The sequence below is a fragment of the Puccinia triticina genome, chromosome 1A (assembly GCF_026914185.1).
Source record: "Puccinia triticina chromosome 1A, complete sequence".
In the NCBI taxonomy this organism is placed as follows: Eukaryota; Fungi; Basidiomycota; class Pucciniomycetes; order Pucciniales; family Pucciniaceae; genus Puccinia; species Puccinia triticina.
Window position 1 is genome coordinate 9,025,739 of NC_070558.1, and position 23,315 is coordinate 9,049,053.

Sequence of the window (23,315 nt, forward strand, 5' to 3'; positions counted from 1 at the left end):
GGCTAAAAACTTCTGAAGTAGGTTTTATTGCATGTTCCATTACTCAATAAATAATTTGGAATATTGGGGCTATGCAAACCTTGTTTCTTAGGCACCCAAATACTACATTTCTTCTTGGTTTTAATGATTTTTTTAACATAGAAGAATGCTTTGAAAAACTCCCAAAAAATTCAAAGACACCAATGGGAAGCCTTTACTCTATTGATTGGTCAAAAAAAATCTTCAAAGAGTTGCATATTTTACCTGCAGTGCGCAAAGTGTTTGGGAATCTGCTTTTTTGCAATGCACGAAGTAAGTCCGTTTTTTAATGATATTTATGTGGATCTTACTATAGCCATGCATATGTAACCTGCTGTAAAGACAATCCAAGGCCTCTTGCTTGTTGTTTCATGGAGAATACTTGCTTCTATGTAGATTTCCTATCAGCTGCTAACATTGCCTCCAACTTCAACTAGTTCTTGGCATCCATTGATGTCAGAATTCTGGCCACCTTGTCCGCTCACATTCCTGTTCCTTCTCCTGCTCCTGCTCCTGTCCCTGTCCACGTCCCTGTCTCACAGTCCCTGTCCCTGTTCCTGTCCCAGTCCTAGTCCCAGTACATGTTGTGTTCCTGTTGCCTTGTGTCACATGCTTTTAGGCCTCCTCTGGATCTTGTGCATGGGACTCTCTAGTTGTGTTTTTCTGTCCGCTCCTTGGATAAGAAATAAAATCATTGATTCTGAGCTCCAATCAACCTCCTTTCATGCTCCTTGGTCCTATCGGTTACCCCAGAAAGTCCCTCCCACTTTGTTGCCTCTTCTTGTTGAGCTGAAATCTTAACAATTGACACCACAGCCATTATGGTGTTCTATTTGCGTGACAATGGCAAAAGCACACTGAAGTTGTATTGTGACAGCATAGAAAAGGCTATAATTAATTATAAGAGGAGTAAGTAATATATCATGCAAGTGGTGTATGTGTGGAGTCATTATAGATGCAATGGAGGAATAGGGTGGTGTAGGATAGGTGGTGTTATTAAAGATTGAACAGCAGACCAGGATTACATATGATGGATGGTGTCACCAGGGATTGAAAGGAGGAGCCCCATACACCAGGAAAAAAAATGATCACTTGTCTGCAAGTGACATCAAAAAGTACAAAGGCCCCTTTGTACTTTGCTATGTCACTTGTTGGCAAGTGATCATTCTTTTTTCCTGGTGATATAAATTGCCAAATTGTCAGCGCAATATGGTGAGCATCCTTTGCAAGCTTTGAGATCATGGCCGTCTTCTGGTTGGTAAAAATTTGCGCACAGTTGTTTTGGACTGTCTTGCATCCAGGCATCTGGAACTGAGGCTGTGATTCCCTCATAAAATCAATGAATCCTTCATGTTTGGCCATTGCAAATGGATACTTGTGGAGAATAATTGTTTCAGCAAGCCGCGCTTGCAATCAATCTTGGTTGTAAATCCAGACACTGCGGGTGGCCTGAGTCAATGAGGCCAAGGCAAAATTCAAGCGGCCTTGCTTGGGATGGATCATGCCACCCTTCTTGGTTATGCATTGGTTTGAATGTCTCCAAAAGTGTTTTTTTCCAGCAGATGAGCCGCCACTTAACTTCTCTTGGCAATAATTACACTCAGCCTTCTCTTTGCCATCGGAATCTACAGACTGACAGTAACCAACATTCAAAAAAAAAAAAAAACAGGATATAAGATTACCTGAAGGCTATTGGGAATTAAGAAATATATAATCACTCACCAAAAATCTTGGTGAAATGATCCCAAACCCCGCTGGTAAGTTTCCGCTGCTTGGTTGGATTATTGTCTTGGGATTTGCTAGGCGCTGGAGTCCAAGGCTCAGGTGTTTCTTCATTTCTATCCAGTTTGTTACTAGGAGGAACCTCAATGTTTTCTTTGTTCTGAGAAGTTTCCTGTGCCATAGTCGGAGACTCCGTGGTTGTTGGCGGTTGCACAAAGTCAGATATCCGGCCAATTGGAGTGACTTGCTAGTATATCTGCTCTGGGGTATCCCAGTGCACGGGGATACAGGGGTAGCCCGTTGGGCTACCCGGACCCGCCCAATTTCTGTTGCGGGTCTGGCGGGCCGGGCCAACTTTTGAATTTTCCCCAAAATGCCGGCCCAAACTCAGCTGGGTTCAGGCCCACCCGATTGCCATCCCTACAGATTCAAGATACATAGATCCCAATGACCAGGAAAAACTGGTCATCAAGGGAAGTAAGTATTCCTTGATGACCGGAACGTTCCGGTTGGTTACTGAGAGGAGCATGTTATACTCCGCTTAATCAGCTGTCCACTCCAGTCATCAAGAGGACTAAGCACTTCCTTCCATAACCAGTTTGCTCCGGTCTTCACTCCTCTCAATGACTGGAGCAAACCGGTCATCAAGGGGAGGGGTTAATCCTCTTGAGGTCCATTATTGAAAACACAACAATAGTGACTTTAATAATCATATCATTGTGATATCCACAGGCAGGCTTAGTGTCCTTCCTATCAATCTCAACACCAGCATTTTCAATGAAGTAAACCACAGTCTCTGAAGAATTGAAAAAGATGTGGGGAAGGAGGAATAGGAAAGAGGCTCAGGGGCCCAGTCTGCTTGATTGGCTTGTATGTAGAGTCAAAGGAGCAGTAGCATACTCTTATCTTCTATATTATTCTCTCCAACCTTTTTCATTCAGTGTATTATTCCACTTTCTCATATGTGCTTTTGCTTTCCTTTTTCCATTGAAACTTGGGGCAAGGGTAATTGTTGTAGGGCTTCCAAATGTACACAGGGTTCAAGCCATACCATTGATGGAACCTCTAATATCATGTTAGTGGTGGAAAGGTGTAAATCCATGAAACTACACATGCTTTGCTTCCACTGCGAGCAGTGTTCCCCCGATGCTAACTGTTTGCATCCGCAAAGAAGGGCCACTATGCTGTGTTACAACAATTTATTAGCTGAAAAGGCCTTTGGATGCTGCTATAAGCTCTGTAGCGCAGCATAACACAGCAGTGGTCTTTTAGCAGTGTAGTGTAGTGGTCCACTGTTGGTAGTAGATAGGTTCTGAGGATTTTCCCCTGGATTTGCAGAGGCGAAGCTTCCTTAGCCTTTAGTATATATATATATATTATTTATACCAGAGTTGCAATGTTAAAATCAAAACTTCAAGTCTAAGAAATAACTGGGATAGCGGGGTAGACTCTATAAAGTTTTGGTTGCAAGCTGCAGGTTGGAAGTTTGTGGACAACATTTATTTGGGCTTTGCATCCGTATAAAAATCACAAAGAGACCTTACTTTCCGTTTGCGCTTCTGAGTTATCACGTCTTTGAAGCTTTGATGCTGAAAACTGAGATATATCGTGCCTAAGAAAAAATCATCATTTGAATCTTCCGAAGATTGAATGGTTTCTAACAGAGGGCCGCCTTTTTCCTGAATAATAGCCCAAAATGCTTGATGATGGTATTTCACATAAGGGCCAAGGATTGCAATTGCGGTAGCAAGCCGGGCGCCCTGCGAATCTTGTTCGGGTGTTGCGTCTATATATCGGAGAACCAGCTGCTGTATGTAGTCATGCTGAATTTTATCCCATGGATGATCATAACTTAATGAGCCCAACAAGGGGCAAATTCCACTTTGACCAGTAATCTTTTTATCGAGCCAAAGGACGAGGGCGGGGTTCTCTTTGACAGCTTTCTTCTCTAAACCCCAAAATTGGAGGTACCTGGTTTGTAAGGACCATATCTCGTAGGTCAATTGTCTCAACTTCTCAATTATAGCCTTCTTGCCATACAATGGGTTGTTGGGTTGAAAGGGGCTGATCCAGGAAAGCTGCTTGCCGTTTTCCTTCCCCTCCGTGGTAATTTGAAGCTTGAAGCCTCCGACTTGTATTGGTATATGAAATAAATATGGTAATTTTGTTGGCCGCTGGGCCTTATCTAACACTATAACACTTGTTCTAATCAATCCCGATCTAACGGAATCCAGAGTGACAAGATCACGGGGATCAATTTGACGGTCTAAAAACTCCTTCCCTTCGATGAACTGGGGTTTTTTAGTAAATTTAAGCTTCATTTCCGGTTGCGTGAATTCGGGGTTAGAGTATTCTGATGACAGATTATTGTGATGATCGAGTCCTGCTTCATTGTCAATGTGGGCGCTATTACCCAATTGATGAAAAGGTTGGTCGACATACTTTCTCAAATCTGATAAGGTGGTTAACACGAAATTTGGCACAACTTCAGTTGATACCCTAAATGCCATTCTTTCACAAGAACCTTTCAAGAAAATATCAAGCCTAACCTTGCAATTCATTTGGTAAAAAGACGTTCGGAATAAAATGACCTCGAATCCCACCCAGATGAGTTGAGAGCATTAGATGGAAAACTTTGCTAAATTCCTGTGCTCGGGAATGAGTATGTGGCATTTCAGGATTCGCTGAGGAAACGTATTTACATTGTTCCACAAGTCAGTTCAGGTACTCAAGCACACGAGATTGCGCCCTAGTTGAGAAAGCTTACCCCAATCTGACTGAGTTCCCGCGCGACTAGCAAACGCGCTGTTCTCTGAATACAGGGCCTCAAGCCCGGAATGGGCAGTGTAGCCGTCGATGAGTGATGGATGAAGGAACTCTCTCCCATCAGTAATATGTCTTCCCGTGTCGCTGGAATGTGCGCTGCGATGCGCAAACTGCGGCTCCGAGTCCGATCTGTGTTGGCCGAAGGATGTATCGCTTTTCAGATAATTATCTTGATCACATGCCAAAGGAAAAAAATTATCAGCTCCATGCGCGAGATTACTCTGAGATCATAACCCGAGACTCAATGTCTATTGGAGTATCTGGATTATGCTCAGTCAAGTTTGCGGGCACCTGTGAACACACCTGTTACAACAGGCCGCCTCTCGTCATTGTGTGGTCCTGAGATCTGCTCTACTGGCAGAACTTGTGATTGACCGCTAAAATGAAAGTTTGGCGAAGCTGGATTTGCTTCTGCCCATTTGTCAAAACCAGCAAGGAATTCATCTAGCTCCAAGTTTTCTGTGACCGGGCGCGTCCAAATGATATGAAAAAAGGGAAGTGCAGATATGCCGACGAGCAAACCAATCATCAATTGGAACAGCATTTCGGGAGTGACTGAACAGCGCGGCGAGTGTCAATGCTTCGAAAGATGAGTGAGACGAAATGAGGCGTAGTTGTTGGGTGCCCCGGAATACTGAAATCCTTGTTGATCTGCGTTTAAGACCCGATACATTCTCGTATGAGCTCTTGTTGTAGATACACCGGCGTTTGTGAAGCCGATCTCAAAATGCACTCCTTCGGCACAGGAGCTTGGGATAGACCAGTTTACCTGACAGAAGTTGAAACAAGTCATACATATTTCGCGGTCTGAGGGTGTATGGTGTATGATGGGGGTTCAATGAGTTGACCAGGCTGGAGAAACATCTCGTCGAGGCGCCTTAAATTGCAACCCTTCCCTGCATATTTCTCGATATGACTCTGAGGGACATGATGGCTGCGTCTGATTTGGGGTATTTGACAACCTATCCTCGGTAAGTCTTCTGCAGAATCTTCAACCCCTGTGGACTGCCATCCCCACATTTCCCGCGGTTTCCCTACATGATCATTGCTCCTCACTAAAAGCGGCGTCCAAAGGGTTATTGCCACCCCCCCTGTGGAGGGGGATGCCCGGGTACTTCTGCACAAGTCTATGGACCCCGGGTGAGAATAGATGTACTCGAGAACCTCCAACAATAGCTAAGGCTGGCACCCGGGTGTTCGGGCGGGGGGTCAGCCTTGTCCCAAACCCCAGATCCGAAACCACCCGGGTGGTCACAATTATTATTTTTACTGTGGAAATCTTCATTTTTTCTGTCCATGACACCATCCAGATGACCCATAGTGGGAATGTGCTTGCCCCATCAGGGAAATGAGGTCAATCAAACCTTAATTAACCTTCTGAGGCTCTCAAGCAGCCTCCCAAGCCCGTCCAATTGGCCTCCCACTCCCAGGCCCGTTCATTGGACCTTCCCAGGGCTCAAGCCCGTCCAAATGACCTTGAAAGCCCGCCCATCATGTACTGCCAAACCACCCGGGTGTTTGGGCGGGGTATTGTCCTCATCCCAACCACCCGCACCTGGGTGGTACTTTTTGGGTGCCAGCCTTGACATTAGCGGCAGACAGCCAAATTCTACAGGTGAATGGATGCCATTTGGCATTTTCAACTGAAACCCTTTGAAATGTGCGCGCTTGTACTCTGGCTAAGCAAAACATCCAAAAGAATGTTTGCAGCCCGTGTTATTTATGTATACAACAACAATCTGCCCAGTGGGGCTAATAAAGATCACCCGCTGTGCCCTGATTCCAGCCTCACCCCATGGTGGGAGGCTTGCTGTGATTGGCAGCAAAGCTGCCCCTCCCACAGGGAGGGACTTGTTTATTATTGAAAATTTCAGATGGGAGCAGGAAGTCCATTTGGCTGGGTGGTTTTTTTGGTTTTTTGGTAGCTCCTCCCCCAGCCTTTCTAAATGTCTTCCCCCAGTGTACCTTATGCTACATTCAAGTCCCTACAATTTGTCCTACTCAGATTTTCTTGAGTGGGCCTGGAGCAGGCCTGAGACGGGCCTGCCCCAAATTCACATTGGGTCAGTATTAAAGGAGTTTTCCCTAGCCCTGGGAGCTGCTGGGGCTTTTGATGGGCCCAAAATCTCAACATGGGCTTTTGGTGGTCTAGAAGTATCAACCTGAGCCACTGAATAGCCCATGGGCCTTTGAATTCCCAGAAAGCCCATCTTGGGACCCCGCACTCTTGGTGGCCCATACAGATCCCCATGGGCCAACAGATACGTTCATGTGATCCCATGGGCTGTTTGCTTCCTTTCTGGGCCACAAAAAGCCCATGGGGAGCTTTTTGGACCACCAAAAGCTCATGAGGATATGATCTGTTGGCCCATGGAGATCTTCATGAGCCACCAAAAGCCCATGAGTAGGGCTGGGCCCCGGGTGATACCCAAGGCCTGGAGGCCATCCCACGCTGGTGCCCTGCGGGTATACCCAAGGTTGGGTATCTAATTACCTACTCCCGGGCCCTATCTGCCGGATATTGGGTACTTCCCGCGGGGACCAACTGTCATACTGCGTAGAAACTACTTCTTGGTGATTTTGGGCTAGGCCGTCCAACTCAGGTGGCCCACTTGGATTTTCCCCGCGAAGATACCAGCTATACGATGTCAAAGAAACGTTCTGCTCCAGAAGATAACCCTCAGTCAAGTCAGTCTCCTCCTGAAGACCGTCAATCTTCCCAACCAACTCGCAAATCATGGGTGTGGAAGTATTTTGTCGATGAACCAAACAACAAAAAGGTCCGGTGTACAGCAATTCTGAAGAAAAACGGCCGGTCTTGCAACACTTTGCTAGCCCGGGACAAAAGCACCAGCACAAAGTTTATGAGTGAGCATTTATTCCGCAAGCATCAGATACTTGACCCCAGCAAAGCCAAAGCCGGTTTGCAAGACATTGGAGCAATGATTAAAAAACAAAAAGTTGACCAGGTGAGCACAAAGAATAAAATATAACATTATGGCCCAGTTAATGTATTAAAATACATTCAAAACTCTGTTAGAATTCCAACAACACTCTCACTTCAAACTTGTTAAAGAAAGCACTTGCCTATCTCATCGCGGATGCCGACTTGCCATATTCATTTGTTGAGCGCCAATCATTCCGCAATCTAATGGTTCTGTTGAATCCATCGGTGAGGGCTGGTAACATGCTTTTTTCCCGGAAGACAATGGCAATGGAGGTGCACTGTTTGCACAAGTCTCACACCTACCATCTGCGCAATGTTTTTGAAAATATCAAACATATCGGCTTCACCCTTGACACCTGGACTTCACCCAATGCAATTGCGTTCCTTGGAATCACATCCAAATGGGAATTGATTGATGTTGTTGTTGCCATGCCCGAGGTCCAGGGTAAGTCCACCATCACAATTCAACACAGGAATTCAAAAATTGATATGTTGAATCACAAGTTAATACTTCTGCACTTTTTGAATCACTGTATATTTAGGTTCCCATACTGGAGTCAACTTCGCCGAAGTCTTTATTGATTTCCTTGATAATTATGAAATCACAGATAAAATTTTTAGCATTACGGCAGACAATGCAAGCAACAACTCTACCCTTGCATCAAGAGTCGAGCAATTACTAGGCGGGGGTTTTGACGCATCCGAACATCTCTTAGGATGTATGGCTCATGTCATCAATCTCGCGGCAAAAGATGGCCTTGAAGCCTTTGGATTAGAGCCTGAAGAGTCTGAGGCTGAGGTAACTCTTGATCAGATGGATAATCCTCGCAAAACAGGAGGTCCAAGCGCTACTCCTGACACTGTTGGCGGAATCAATGTCAATCTCAAGACTATAATTTCGCGTATTCATGGTCTGACAGTATTTGTCCGAGCTACTCCTCAACGCCGTCAGGAATTTCAAGCAATAATGGCCTCGGTTGATACTCAACATGTGGACCATTCAAAGTACAAGAATAAAGGCCGTATTTCATCCAATGTTGAAACCAAAACAACTCCGAAAACCCCTAAAGTACAAACAGAAAGTAGTGGTAAAACCCTTGTCCTCGACGTTAAGACACGCTGGAACTCGACATACCTCATGCTTGACCGTGCTCTTGAACTCAAAGAAGTTTGCAACATGTTCACTCAACAACCGGAGGCCGCCAAGTTTTTTCTCACCTCGGTGGAGTGGGAGAAAGTCTCCCAAATGATTCAGTTCTTGAAACCACTTAACAAAGCCACAGAATTCCTTTGCTCCTCACAATACCCGACTCTCAACATATCACTTCCGATATACATATCTTTGATGAAGCAGATCATGGCTGTACAATCAGACTACAGAACTCGCCAGCTCTTGCAATCTGCTAAACAGATGATCGAAAAACTCAAGAAGTATCTCCGACTTGCCTTAGATAAAACAGCACCACTCTGTGCTATGATACTTGATCCGCGCATCAAAATGGTGTACCTCGAAAGCAACTCAGATTTCATTGAACAAGAGATTGCATCTGATTTCGACCCAGCTAGGGTCCTCGGCAACTTCCGGATTGAGGCCCGTCGTTTTGATCGCAGTCCTGCCAGATGTGGTGTAGCACAAACCAGCAAAAATAAATCATCCATTCTTACCGACATCTTTGGCTCGGAACCAGCAAATGACTTGAACGCGGAAATCGAAAATTACTTCCGCGCACCAAAAGAGTTAGGCAACACGAACGTTCTGGAATATTGGCGGAGCAAACAAAAAACATATCCGTCACTTTTGGCAATGGCAAGATGCTACCTCGCCATCCCTGCCACCAGTTCTCCTTTGGAAAGAGTTTTCTCCAGATCGAAATCAATACTGGGTCCTCAACGCAGAAGTCTCAGTCCGACATTGGTTGAGCACCTCCTCTGCCTGAAGGACTGGTATCGCTCAATTGGAACTTTAGACCCAACTCCTTCTGATTAAACTGAAGACCTGAATGACTCCCCAAACATATAACAACTCAGCCACTCCTACTCTTTTTCCATTTTATCAAATTTTTGTTCTTTCCCTTAACTTGTAATGAAAAGTTGGTCCCCGACCTATGCCAAGACTCCTCCCGAGTCATTTACCCGAGATATCTGCTCGGGTAAAAACCCTAAAAAAAAATCCGCGCTCCGATCAACCGGTTTGGATAGCCGGGTATACCCGACTAGCCTTGGGTCGGGGCCCAGCCCTACCCATGAGGGTATCTGTTGGCCCATGGAGATCTTTATGGGCTACCAAGAGCCTATTAGCTATGTGGGGGCTCATGGTGGGCTTTCTGGGAATTCAAAGGCCCAGGTTGATACTTCTAGACCACCAAAAGCCCATGTTGAGATTTTGGGCCCATCAAAAGCCCCAGCAGCTCCCAGGGCAAGGGAAAACTCCTTTAATACTGAACCAATGTGCGTTGGAGGATCCAGACAAATCTTGTGCTCCAAAAGGCATGTGTGGGGCTGTTTGGGAAGACCGTCACAATTCCAAATGGCACAAAACACCCACCAAAAGGCCTCAAACCCTCAGGCCAAAAAGTGGACATTAGTCCCAAGTCCCTTCTTCGGAGGTCGCGCTCTGCGCCAGCCCAGGCTGTACCAGGGCCCTCCAAAGTGGGGGACTTGTGTCAAGTTAGGGTTTGGGGTTGTTTTTGAGAGAGCCCCTGCAGGTCAACTTGCCGTTGCCGCTGCTTGTATCTGGAGTATCTGCACTGCAGCCCCGCGCACTTCATATGTGGGCAGCTGTGTGAAGCCTTCGGGAGTTTTGAAGTCCGAGGGTTCGTCGGCTTGGCTGGGCATGCTGGCCGGTGGGAATCCTGCTCAGCTTGGCCCGCATGTTCTCGGTGGTTGAGTCACTCGTCTGGCCCAGGGTGAGGAGGGGTGAATGAGGGGGGGAGATGGTGTGACAAGAAGCCTCTGCCCGCGGCACATCGGGACGAGCTCGGACAAGGCCCGGCTGGGCGCGGGCGACTGGGTTAGGGTCAGATGTGAAGAGCAAAGATATCAGGATACGGCGAGATGAGATGGAAAAACTCCCCCGAGGGAAGAATAAGATTGCACCACGAGTAGAATATATATACAAGGTTGATTATGTAATTGGGTTGATGAGAAGAAACGTATAAAACCATAATGAAACTATGTGGTAAAGTATGCGATGAAGTAATGAAAATATGTAAAACAATGATAATAGTGTGATACCTAAAATGACGTGCCATAACACTCCCCCCCTCAACAACCCCAAAAAAACAGAAAACAAAGAGAACAAAGAGCCAAAGAATTGAAGGAAAACATAAAATCTGAACAGAGATAGCAAACATAAGAAACAGATGAAAGAAAACAGAAACACACAAAGAGAAAAATTGAAATAAGAACTGAGATGATTGATGACGAGGGGGAAAATCCAGAAAACGCGCCAACAAAACGAGACCATTAACAACCTGAAGAGACCAACAAGGATGCTGGAAAGGAATAAAGCATTGTTGGTTAACTTCCGTTGAACCAATCATCACAAGGATCTTTAGGGCCTGGAAGGAGACGGACAGATGCGGGGGGGGCATGTCCCTCGCAGCTAGCGCATGCTGTCCCCCCTGTACTTGCCATAGCTTGTGACGGGCACCGCAGTCCCGTCTGAGTGGCAAACTCATTAACTTTCTTCCATCCCAACGCCTTAGTGAAAATATTGGCGAGTTGATTGTTGGTCGAAATCCAGTCAAGGCGGACTTTATGTTGATAAAGTAATTCGTTGATGATGTGAAATTCGCGATCAATGTGACAATGCTCCTTACAAGTACCGCAATCCTTGGAGATATAAACCGCGGCCTTGTTGTCGGAGAGGATTAAGGGAGGAGATGTCGAGAAGAATTTAGAGAGAAGGGAGGAAACATAGCAGGCGTCCTTAGAAGCAAAAGACAATGCCATGTACTCGGCTTGACATGTTGAGCGCGCGCAACATGATTGTCGCTCAGAGTTCCAGGAAACGGGCGCGCCCCAGACGGTAGAGATTAGACCGTGGACAGACCTAGACCCCTCGCCCCCCCAGTTGGCATCAACAAATGTCTTAACGGCATCAGAAACATTGCCTCCCGCTATTATCGGCAGGGACGCTGCAGCAGTGAAGCGAATGTAGCCAACAAGATGGTCGAGAGCAGCCCAGTGAGACGTATCAGGCGCCATTGAGAACCTTGCCAAGAAGTTGATGGCGAAGGTGATGTCGGGTCTTGATCCCTGAGACAAGTAGAGAAGGCAACCAACGACTGAAAGGTATTGTTTGTCCATTTCTCGAGAAGGATTGGATAGAAGATCAGAAGAGAGAATTGGGGTACGAGTCTTAATGCTGGAGGGAATTAAACTAGTGATTTTGTCGACTAGGAGAGGCTGGTCAATGCGAAAGCCGCCTGGTACCTCGCGCACTCTCAGGCCAACGATGCTGGACAAGTGGGAGTCCCATTTCAGATCAAGAACTGAGCTGAGTTTTGATTTGAGGCGTTCCAAAAGTGACTTAGAATTGGCCGTAAATATTCCGTCGTCAACATGCACCCAAAGAAAAGCCATCTCCGAACCATTGCAATATGTATAAGTTGACTGATCCTCTAGGTTTGGAAAGAAGCCAATGGAGGAGAGCCGGTCCTTGAGATGTAACCACCAGCAACGACTCGCCTGACGAGTCCCATAGAGGGCCTTGCGGAGCTTGAGCACACAACCAGGTGAAACCTTTACACCGGGAGGCGGACAAATGTAAACGTCGTGATCGATATCGCTATGAAGAAATGCCGACTTGACATCAAAAGACGCGACCGGCCAGGAGAAACGAGAGGTGATCGCAAGAAGGACTCGCAAGGACGTGAAAGTCGGAGTGGGAGCAAATGTCTCCCCAACGTTGACTCCATGAACTTGACGGAAACCTTGAGCCACAATCCGTGCCTTGAAACGAGTGATTTCCCCTTCTTGATTTTGTTTAAGTGCAAAAACCCAACGGCAGTTGATGACATCGAAATGAGTCGACACGGGAACCTCGTCCCAGACGTGAAGAGAGATCATCATTCCGACCTCATCTTCGCACGCGCGCATCCAATGAGTGCAGGAATCAGATTTAAGCGCCTGGTGATACGTGTCCGGAGCGTCGGAGATGAAAGGAGCAACAGAGACGGCGGAGTCCAGGCAGGCATCTTGAATGTCAAATTCTTTCATTAACGCAAAATCACCGAGACAATTAACGGTGATGGCGCTTAAGACAGCAGTCAAATCGCCAGGAGCACTTAACGTGTACGGCAACTCGTTTTCATGAAAGGCAACCGACGCTCCACGCTCGAGCTTGTTGGAAACCGGATCCCAAAGTATCCACCCGTGCGCGACATCAGAGATGCCAACGTGAATCAGCTCCTTCGCACGAGCAACGAACTGCTTGGGATAATTAATGTCATGTAGATAAGCCCGGCAGCCGAAAACACGCAACATATCCAAAGACGGTTTAGAGTTGATACAAATCTCATACGGAGTCTTGGTTGCACCATCATGCACAACACGGTTGAACACAAACGTCGCCTGTTTCAGAGCTTGAAACCAAAGATGAGCAGGAAGCTTGGCATGCACAAGCAGAGTCCTCGCCATGTCGAGCAAAGTCCGATTGGTCCGCTCCACATTCCCGTTTTGGTGATGCTCGTAGGGAACCGACATCTCATGACGAATTTGATTTTCCTTCAAGAAGTTATTGAATTTGTTGGAGATGAACTCTCCGCCATTATCGGAACGAATGCAGAGAAGCTTGTGACCTGTGTGCTTGACGAAATTGAGGGCCCAGTCAATGACAGAGTTGCATGCATCAGCCTTGCGCTTTAATCCAAATGTGGATGTCATCCTAGAGAAAAGGTCATGGATGACGAGCCCATAAACACTGCCATCGATAGCTTCCGGGAAAGGCCCAACCAAATCCACTGAAACAACTGCCCCAGGCATGGTGGCGATGTCACGAGACGGAGACGAAACCGGGACATGTCTGCTTTTGGCCAATGAACAGGAGTTGCATTTCTTCACAGTCGAGTTGAAACGACGAGAAGGAAGACCGTGAACAGAATCATGTAGGATTGCGCGATTGAGTGTACGAACGGCCAGATGGCCCAACCTGAGATGCCAAACACGAGACGATACACTTGACAATGAAGGAGAAACAGGAGAGGACGAAACGCGAGGAGGAATTGAACCAGATAGAGAAATAAACCATCTATAATTATTTGTGTAGGAATGAAAAACGGAGTTGTCCTGATGAAATAGAAATCGACCGCTGTTGAAGGAAACCGAGCCGTCCCAACGATTGAAGAAACCAACCGACAAAACCGTACCGCTGACCCGAGAACACAGAAGAACGTTACTAAGCCGAAGATGACCAGTCGACCCTTTTATGACAACATCGCCTATGCCTTCTGCGGGAAGGCATTCTTCCGACGCCACACAAAGCCGAATATTAGTAGGATTTAGAGAAACAAATATATCACGACGCGACGTTACATGATTCGTGGCGCCGGTGTCCACCAAAACATCCTCAGACCTTTCCGGAGCCGCAGAGATCGAAGCCAAAGTATTGTCAAGGACTTGAAGTCTGTTCGAAAGAACAGAGGACTTCTTGGGCTTCCAAGCCGGATTGGCTCTTCGAGGATCATCCAGCGGCGGAAGTCCATTCTTCGTGCGGGGACAGTCAGGGGCCCAATGACCCCAGTCCCAGCAGGAGCTGCATGGGGATTCAGGAGTTATATGTGATTGACCCCAGGAATCAGGCGCCAGATGACTGGAGTTGAAAGTAGAAGACTGGCCAGAACGGCCCATTTGCCCTCGTCCTTGCCGATGACCCCGAAAACGACCACCTCGACTTTGTTGGGAAGACATCGCCATGACAGCTGGCTGAGGGCTGGAGGACGACGAACTGGCACTCACGCGGGTCACCACGTTAAGAATGTCGGTGGCAGTAATAGATAAACTGGGAGAAATGGCAAGTCGGGCATCCATCGCGTTGGCGACGTCGGAACCGTGACGCCGAAGAGCAGAATGAAAGGTTAACGCCAGCAAATTGTCGGTAGTCCAACCACCCAGACGTGTTTCTAGATCGATTAGACCACGTTTGAATGTTTCAAAAGTCGAAGCAACCGAGTCCGACGCATCATCCAACGACCTCGCAATGTCCGCCCATCGAGTAGCAAGAACCGACCAAGACGCTCCAGCGAAACGCCCAACAAGAGACATCCAAGCTCCATGAGCGGTCATGCCGTTTAGTGAGGACCGGAGGGCCGGATCTATCGAGTGCTTGATGACAGTGAGGACTCCAAGCGCAGTCTCCGAATCATCCTCGAACATATCCCTATCAAAGTAGTTCTCCATGCGTGTGACAGTCGCAACTAACTCTTTCAAGGACGCCGACCAAAGAGGGAAGTTGGACCCATCGAGGAGAAGAGACGGGCTTAATTTTTCACCGGCCTTTTGCCAGTGGAGATGGCTCGACACCGAGGAAGAAGTCACGGTGTTAGCTTTTGGAGGCTCGCTAAGCGCTTTGACAAGGAGTACTTTAAGAACTTCCTCATTGAGACCATCAAAACCATCCGGACCGAGGACCCGACGAAGAAGACCATCTCCAGACAGTTCGGTCAGATCCGGTTTGACGGAAGATCGTGGAGCCGGCGACGGAGACACTTCGGGAACATCACGACCTTTGCCCTTGTCAGACGGTCCGGGCTTGACAGCAGATTCGTTCGCCAGAGATTCATTCGGCGGAGGGGGGTTGACCAACGAACGCACTGACGGACGAAAGCTGGAACGCATGACGGGGTTGACCGGCGCAGAGGAAACAGGGCGGAAGGTGAAATCCGAGGGAAATGAACCAGGAACAAGTGAAGCTGTACTAGCTTCGTCGTCGGACATAGACAGGTGTCCTTCGACAGAGTGAAAGGTTGAAACTGAAGATGCAGGTGACGGAGCTGTAGATCTAGGGGGCGTAACTCGAGCGGCGAAATCGGGGATGATAATTTCAGGATTCCGAGAGCGAGTTCGAACCATAAAAACGATGTGCAAACTAACTTCGCCGTGAGGTGATGCAAAGCTAATGCGTAGATAATAGAGTATATGGGGTAAAGTTTAATTGTAATCCCGCTGGTGACAGCGCGGGCTCATAACCTGAAGAGCAAAGATATCAGGATACATACGGCGAGATGAGATGGAAAAACTCCCCCGAGGGAAGAATAAGATTGCACCACGAGTAGAATATATATACAAGGTTGATTATGTAATTGGGTTGATGAGAAGAAACGTATAAAACCATAATGAAACTATGTGGTAAAGTATGCGATGAAGTAATGAAAATATGTAAAACAATGATAATAGTGTGATACCTAAAATGACGTGCCATAACAAGATGCTGTTCTCGGCCATCCTCGCCCGCCCGGCCTACCGCCAGCCGCTCGCATCCCACCCGCTCCTCGCCCCCGCCCTCCACGCCCCGCCACCGCACGGCCCCCTCGGGATCCCTAGCATCGCCCGCTGGCAGCAGATCATCGAGGACGCCTCGGCCGCCGGCTTCGACCCCGACGGCGCCGCCCATTTCCATCGCCGCCTGGTCGGCAAAAAACAGTGGATCGGGACCACCGAGGTCTACGTCGCTCTCTGCAGGTTGGGCCTCAGGTCCGTCCGTTCGTCCCTCTGCGTCCCATTCGTCCACCCTGCTCATCGGCCCCTTAAGCCCTGCCGGCTCCTCTCAGATGCCAAATCGTCGACTTCCCGTCCCCCAGCGGCCCGAACGGCCAGCATACGGTGACCATACCAAATTGATGCAATGGGTCGAAAGTGAGTCACCAAATAAAAACCTCTCATCTTCCAGAACATTCATCCAAACTAATGTAGAAAGAAATTGATGGTGATGATGATGATGATGCGTAGATTACTTCAGATCTGCTTCCAACCCGGCTGACAAAGTCCGTGTCTTTGGTCGCGAAAAGCGCTGCCCAAGATGATGAAGATGAGCAGAAGAAAAGGCTGAGACAGGGACTGTGGATGCTGAATAGGGTCCATCCGCGATCATGACGACGACGCGGTTCCCGCTGTACTTCCAGCACGACGGGCACAGTCGAACGATCATTGGGATCGAGACGGACGCCAAGCTCCAGCCGCAGCTGCTCATCCTGGACCCAGCGAAGTGCCTCCCCACCCCATCGATCTGTCTCGCTGTCGTACTAACCTGGCCCACATCTTGGGGCGGTATACAGGAAGGTGGCCCCGGCGTTGAAAAAGCTCTCCGAGCAGATGTCGGCCGCCGAGAGCGCCCCGGCTCAGCCCGCCGCCACCCCGGCCTCCGCCGGCTCCGTCGGCCCCACGCGCGCCCGGAAAGCCCCCGAGCTCGACCTGCACGCCCATCCGAAGCTGCTCGGCGCCCACCGGCTGAGCCTGAAAGAGCTCAGCAACAAGAAGCAGTACCAGGCATGCACCCGTCCCTGAGATCTCCCATCGTCCGCGCCTGACCCCTTCTTGCGTCCACGGCTCAACAGATCCTCTACGTCCTTGACCACGTGCCCAAGCCGGCTACCGCCGACCCCGACCAGCCCAAGTTCCACACCATCCGCTCTCTGCGGATCGTCTGACTTCTCCTTAGCCCCCCCCTCTCTCTCTCCTCGTATCCTCCACATCGATTTTAGGCTGCCCTGTTCCTCCTCCTTGGGCGAGCCATCCCATCTAACACATCCAATAAACGGGCTCACGCTTTCCGAAACATCTGTCCAAGCTTGCTGAAACAAATCAAGGACTGCTGGTGCGGCTCGATGCAGCTAGCTTGTATGAGCAACACGAACTAGCAGGATGTTCGCACCGCTCAGGCCTAGATACATAACCCATTTCCAGCAATGGCTTTACAGTTGGTGTGCTGCTGAAGGGCCTGCTTAAGCAAGAATTTCTTGAAGTTTACGTAGGAAGTGTGCATAATAAGCAGTCAAACTGCATATGCAGGAAATTCATTGGTTTTGATGCAACGTGACCCCCCTCCCCATTAGCTACCAACTTGAACCTTCTTACACCACATGTTCCCATGTTCTATTTTGCTCCTGCTCGTAAAGGATTTGCCGACATTTGCCGGTCGCGTGTGTGAGGTCTACCCTACTACTCAGTTCGCTATGTGGCTTTGAAACTTATCCGAGAGGATAGTTCGCCGTCTGCTTGAGTAATAGATTAGATTATTCACAATATTTATGATAATTGTTTATAGACTTTCTCGAGAAACGATGTTTACTCGGAACAATGATGATAAGCAGCAATGGGCCACTGCACTACACTAACGTTATTGGACAATAACTGTTAGTGTAGCCATTTTATTGACTCCCTGTAGGGGTTTTTATTACACAACAAAATCATGTACATACATATAGTAGGCGTTGTAGGGGGATCAACCCCCGGGGGAATTTGAAATTCTGACTTTCTACCAATATCTCGCTCTATACTCCCAAATTCATGTTATTTGTTATCTCAGATCCAAGTATACATACTAACAATAACAGGAAATAACAGCAATAACAACAATAACAGGCCTTTTATTGCTACTAACAGGATACAATAACAGTTATTGCTGTTATCCATCACTATTACTATTTCCTGGGCAAGTTCCTGTATTGTTAGCAATACAAAAAACAAGATAACAGAAAATGTTGTTATTGTTAGCTGGTTCTGGCTAAAATACACTACACTAACAAATAACGTTAGTGTATTGGCCCACCCTTGTGATAAGTAAAGTTTGTAATATAGTGACAAAGAATATCTCAATGGGAAAAAGAGGAAAGAAGAGGATCCAAACAACCTACAAAGGTAAACAGATAAAACAAACTTTTCGGGGAATTTCCCAATGACATCACAACAAGGTAACAAAAGGAATACGTCATGATTCAACAAACACGTGAAATAAACAACCATGACGACACGGAACCGCGATCTCCAATTGTTCCTAGTCTAATGATTAGTGATTCATGCTTGAAGATCAATAAGGATTACATAATCATAAAATTGAGTCGTTACAAAATGAGATCAGGCTACTACACCAAAATGTTCTACCCGCCCTTCGGCGCCACCCTTCTTTTTGCCTTTTTATCCCGAACTTCTGCCATCTGTTGAAAGTTCTCTACAAATTTATTAGCCGCAACTGGAATGTGATTTTGCAACACCCACGTGTCTTCACCAGGCGTAGAATTCAACCAGGAGATCAAATAGTCAAGCTTACCCTGCGTAGAATTCAACCAGGAGATCAAATAGTCAAGCTTACCCTTCTTTACACTCCTCACATCCAACACCACCCTGATCTTGGTCCAGTCCATAACTTGATTGTCACTATAATATTTATGCTTTATTCCCAACATTGAGTTGCGCCCTGCGACCGCTACCGGGCTCACATAACGTGTCAGCAGAGAAACATTAAAAACTGGATGTAACTTTGGGTAATCAGCCGCCAAATCCAATTCAACTGCATTTGTACCTACCATTTTCTTTACCTTGAAAGGCCCAATGTAACGGTAATCTAACTTAGAGTTCACCCTTCAAGACTGAATGAATTTTTGAAGAAGCAAAACCTCATCGCCTTCTTGATACACGGGAGATTGCCGCTTTCCTTTATTGTAATATTCCGCTTGTTTTACGCGTGCCTGTCGCAAGCTCCATTGTCATTTCCTGGGTCACCTGTAAATCTGTCAAAAATTCATCTAACCCCTTCCGACCAGTGTTTTGCGTTAAAGTATTAAAGCGCGGGTGAAAACCATAAGTAAAAAAGAAAGGGGAAACCTTTAAACTCGCCAATCAGTGTTATTAATGGAAAACTCCGCCATTTCCAAACGCTTATCCCAATTATCCTGATAGTAGGAACAAAAATGCCTAAGACAGTCCTCAAGGACCTGATTCATACGCTCTGTCTGCCCATCTGTCTGCGGGTGATAAGCCGTAGACAAAACAGACCTAATATTCAACGATTTCATAAGCGCCCTCCAAAATTCACTCACGAAAGTACTCCCTCTATCAGAAACAATTTTATTGGGAAGGCCATGCAGGCAGAAGATGTGCTTTTGAAACAACAAGGCTAAAACGGCGGAAGAAGACGCTTCCTTGCAAGGGATGAAATGAGTCAGTTTACTAAGCAAATCAATAACAACAAGGATAGAATCAAATCCACCCGCTAAGGGCAGTTTTACAATCATATCCATACCAATAATGCTCCAAGGTTTAGGCTCTGCCACAATGGAAACAAGCTGTCCATCGGGGGAACGTTGCCGAGCTTTCACCCGCTGACACGAATTGCAGCTATTCACATACTTGATCACCGACGCCCTCACGCCCGGCCAAGAAAACGTGTGTGTCAACCCCGACAGAGTCCTTGCTATTCCTGGATGACCCGCCGCCGGCGTATCATGGTACATGATCAAAATCCTTGTCCGCAAGGAAGAAGGAACTAAGACCCTGTTTAGAGACCAATAAACATTGTCAGCAAAGCAAACACCTTTTATTGTTTTATCAAGAGGTAAATAATTATCTGCAAAATATTTCAACAAGTCAGCAGTCGTATGCTGAAAAAATAAATCATGAGATGACAAAGGAGAGGTGATATCATCACCAACTATCTCTTCACAATCCACCATTCGCCTGGAAATGAGATCAGCATTGCAGCCCAAAGGCCTACCATCGTAGTAATCGTCCCATCTGCTTGGGCCATCTGCAGGATTACGCAAGCCTGCTATATGATAAATTAACATATTAAAATTATCTAAAAAAAAGCCCACCAGGCTTGCTTCGGAGACAGATATTTAGCAGTTTTAAAGTATAAAAGGTTAGAATGATCGGAGAACATCATTACAGGGTTTACTGTGCCCATTAACCATGCGCGCCACTCTTCGCAAGCCAAGACTATTGCCAACAATTCCAAGTCAAAGATCTTCCAAGAACGTTCTCGATCAGACAACTTTTGCAAAAAATGACTGACCGGTAAGTAATCCCCCTTAGCATTTGGTTGACTCAAAACAGCCGCAATTGCGTATCCAGAACTATCCACATGGACAATCCTATCCTTTTCAAAATCAAAATGCAGCAACAAAGGTTCATTGACAAACAAATCCTTAAGCGCCACAAAAGCGGCCTTTGCTTCATCAGATTTTAAAAGCATAGAATCACTATATTTTTCCTGCGTCAACATAGTCAAAGGGCCTGCAACAGAAGAGAAGCGAGGAATAAACCACCTATAAAAGTTAGTAAAACCCAAAAACTTGCGAAGTCCTCGGACTGAAATTGGCAAAGGCCAATATTCAATGGTTTTCAGCTTGCTCCTATTCATCTTAAGTCCCTCATCCGTGATGTCAAACCCCAAAAAGGTCACCATAGAGCAGAAAAACTCACACTTCTTCAAAGAAGCCTTCAACAAATATTCCTGTAGTTTCATCAAGATGTTCTTTAAATCTGCCAGATGTTGTTCTCTTGTCTTGGAAAAGATCAAAATGTCATCAATATACACAAAGCAACAAACATCCAGAAACTCTTGTAAAACGTGTTGAATAATACGCTGAAATGTCGCCGGCGCATTAGCCAAGCCAAAAGGCATTACCTGGTACTCGTACAACCCCCAAGGGGTCCGGAATGCTGTCTTCCATTCGTGCCCCTCCGCCACTTGCAAAAGATTAAAGGCAGCCTTCAAATCAATCTTTGAAAGGAACTTGCTTCCCTGTAAATTGTTCAGTAGATGGGATATCACAGGAAGCGGATAGGAATCACGAACCGTCATACTATTTAATATCCTATAATCAACACAAGGCCGATTTGCCTTACCCGCCACTTTCACATAAAAAATGGGTGCTGCCGCGGATGAGGAGGATAACCTAATGAAACCTTTTGCAAGATTATCGTCAACATAAACTCTCAACTCATCACGCTCGGCTTTACTCAGATTATACATCTTCCCGAATGGTGGCACCACTCCGTCCTTGAGATTCACCTGACAATCAAACTGACCCCGATGGGGCGGCAGGCAAGCTAAAGACTCAGTGACGAAAACGTCAGAAAACTCATGCGTAAGCAACTTTGATTCATTGCAAGTCATTTCACAAATTTCTTGTGCACTATCATACATTACAATATAGCTGTTAGAGCCTCCTACAAATGAACCCGAATCTTTCAACCATGAATTACCTAGGATAATGTTTGCCGAAGCTAATCTTGTTAAGTGTAGGGTTACATGCGAACAAAGAAAAGAGCCGCAAGCTGTGGGAATCAAAATACTCCCTTTTGCATAAGAATCAATCACACCCGACTTTGCCACAGAACCATCGAAGGATTTACATTGAAGCCCCACCTCCATTGGGAATATATCTAAATTAACCTTTTTTGCAAAGTTTGTGTCAATGAAGGATGTAGATGCGCCGGAGTCAACCAAGACATAAGCGTCAGCTCTACATTTATTATTTATTAACAAACTCCCGTTAAAGAAAGGTCTATTGTCTGCGTGAATAGATTTATAGACGAAATGACTGTGCTTACTATCACTGGCGCTCATCTTCTCCGCCATACAGGTGTTGAAGAAAATTTCACCCGCCGTCATTTCTCCCACAGCCTCCGTTGAAATAGCATCCGCCAACAAAGAAGGCTCGCCCCCACAACCATGAGATTGGGATGCATGCTTCTTAAAGGGCAAGCCGTCGACCTCCGCAAGAGATTGACATTTCTTCCCTTTATCGGGACGTTCAACCGGAGAATCGGAGTCGCTGCTTTCCCGTTGAGGGCGGGGTTTCGCCGCTGACGAACCTGTCAATCGCCTTGGCAGGTTTTCTGGAGCCCATTTCGATTCACTCCGTCTAGTATACCCAGCCTTCTTCCTGCGAACCGCACCGCCCCACTCCTTCCAAAAACACAACATGTCCGTCAAATCCATCTTCATATCGGTTCCCATGGTGCAACCCCTCTTCTGATAGTGAGCCTCGTCGAAAGCTCCGCCACATCGAATGCAGATATTGCGATCCACACAAAGCTGAAGAAATTCCGCATAAGAGAAGCCTGACTCCTTTATCGCCAAGGAGATCTCATCGACGTCCATTGCATCGGGGTTAGGCATCTTTGGAACCAAATGTTGAGCTTGCGCAGCCGGAGGATGATGTTGAGACGATTGATTGATTGAGTGGGTTTGATGTGATTTGGGATCAAGAATCTTGCTAACACCCGCCAAATTTCGCGACACCAAGACCGCAATTTCCTGTTTAACATCCAAATCGGTGACATCGTTCCAGGGTCCGCGAATAAGCGCCAGCTTCACAAGATTTGGGTCGATAGCCTTGTCGTAAGCCTTGCACTTCAAACGATCATCCAACTTCAAAGGGCAAAGAAGCGCATTAAACAGAATATTAAACTCTTCAATTGTCTTGCTTCCCTGACGAGCTGAATAAAACCAACACTGCAACTGTTCCGATCCGTGGATCGTATCGGCAATACCATGGATTGGGTTTAATTTCGTTCCATAGTTTTGCCAAGGCAGGGTAACGGATAGCCGGGGCGATCCAATCCATGGGATCGGATCTGTAAAACCAATACATACTCAGCTCAGATCATGGATCGTCTCGCAATACCGGTACAATCCGATCCAGGATCGCAGGGCTTTTTTTTGTGTGTATAATTCTTTACCCCATGGTTTCTTTGTGTGTAAGTTTAACTCTTTACTTTGTGTATATTGTATTTATATATTTAACTAGCTTTACTTTGTGTATATTGTAATTATTTATATATTTAACTAGCAGCT

General features: G+C 46.7%; 2 protein-coding genes across 2 annotated transcripts; one reads left to right on the forward strand and one right to left on the reverse strand.

The window, feature by feature from the left end:
* Positions 1 to 3,239: 3,239 nt before the first annotated feature.
* Positions 3,240 to 4,896, reverse strand: PtA15_1A1013 (uncharacterized protein; the record flags this gene model as incomplete). The annotated part of the gene is made up of 4 exons (XM_053165074.1): positions 3,240 to 4,192; positions 4,290 to 4,424; positions 4,508 to 4,719; positions 4,877 to 4,896. The coding sequence occupies 4 exons, from the start codon at positions 4,894 to 4,896 to the stop codon at positions 3,240 to 3,242; spliced, it is 1,320 nt and encodes a 439-aa protein (XP_053017226.1).
* An 11,388-nt stretch (positions 4,897 to 16,284) lies between these two features.
* PtA15_1A1014 (uncharacterized protein) lies at positions 16,285 to 17,160 on the forward strand (the record flags this gene model as incomplete). Its single annotated transcript, XM_053165075.1, has 5 exons — positions 16,285 to 16,369; positions 16,463 to 16,497; positions 16,588 to 16,718; positions 16,789 to 16,999; positions 17,068 to 17,160. 5 exons carry the CDS (start codon positions 16,285 to 16,287, stop codon positions 17,158 to 17,160), a joined length of 555 nt encoding a protein of 184 aa, XP_053017227.1.
* Positions 17,161 to 23,315: the final 6,155 nt, after the last annotated feature.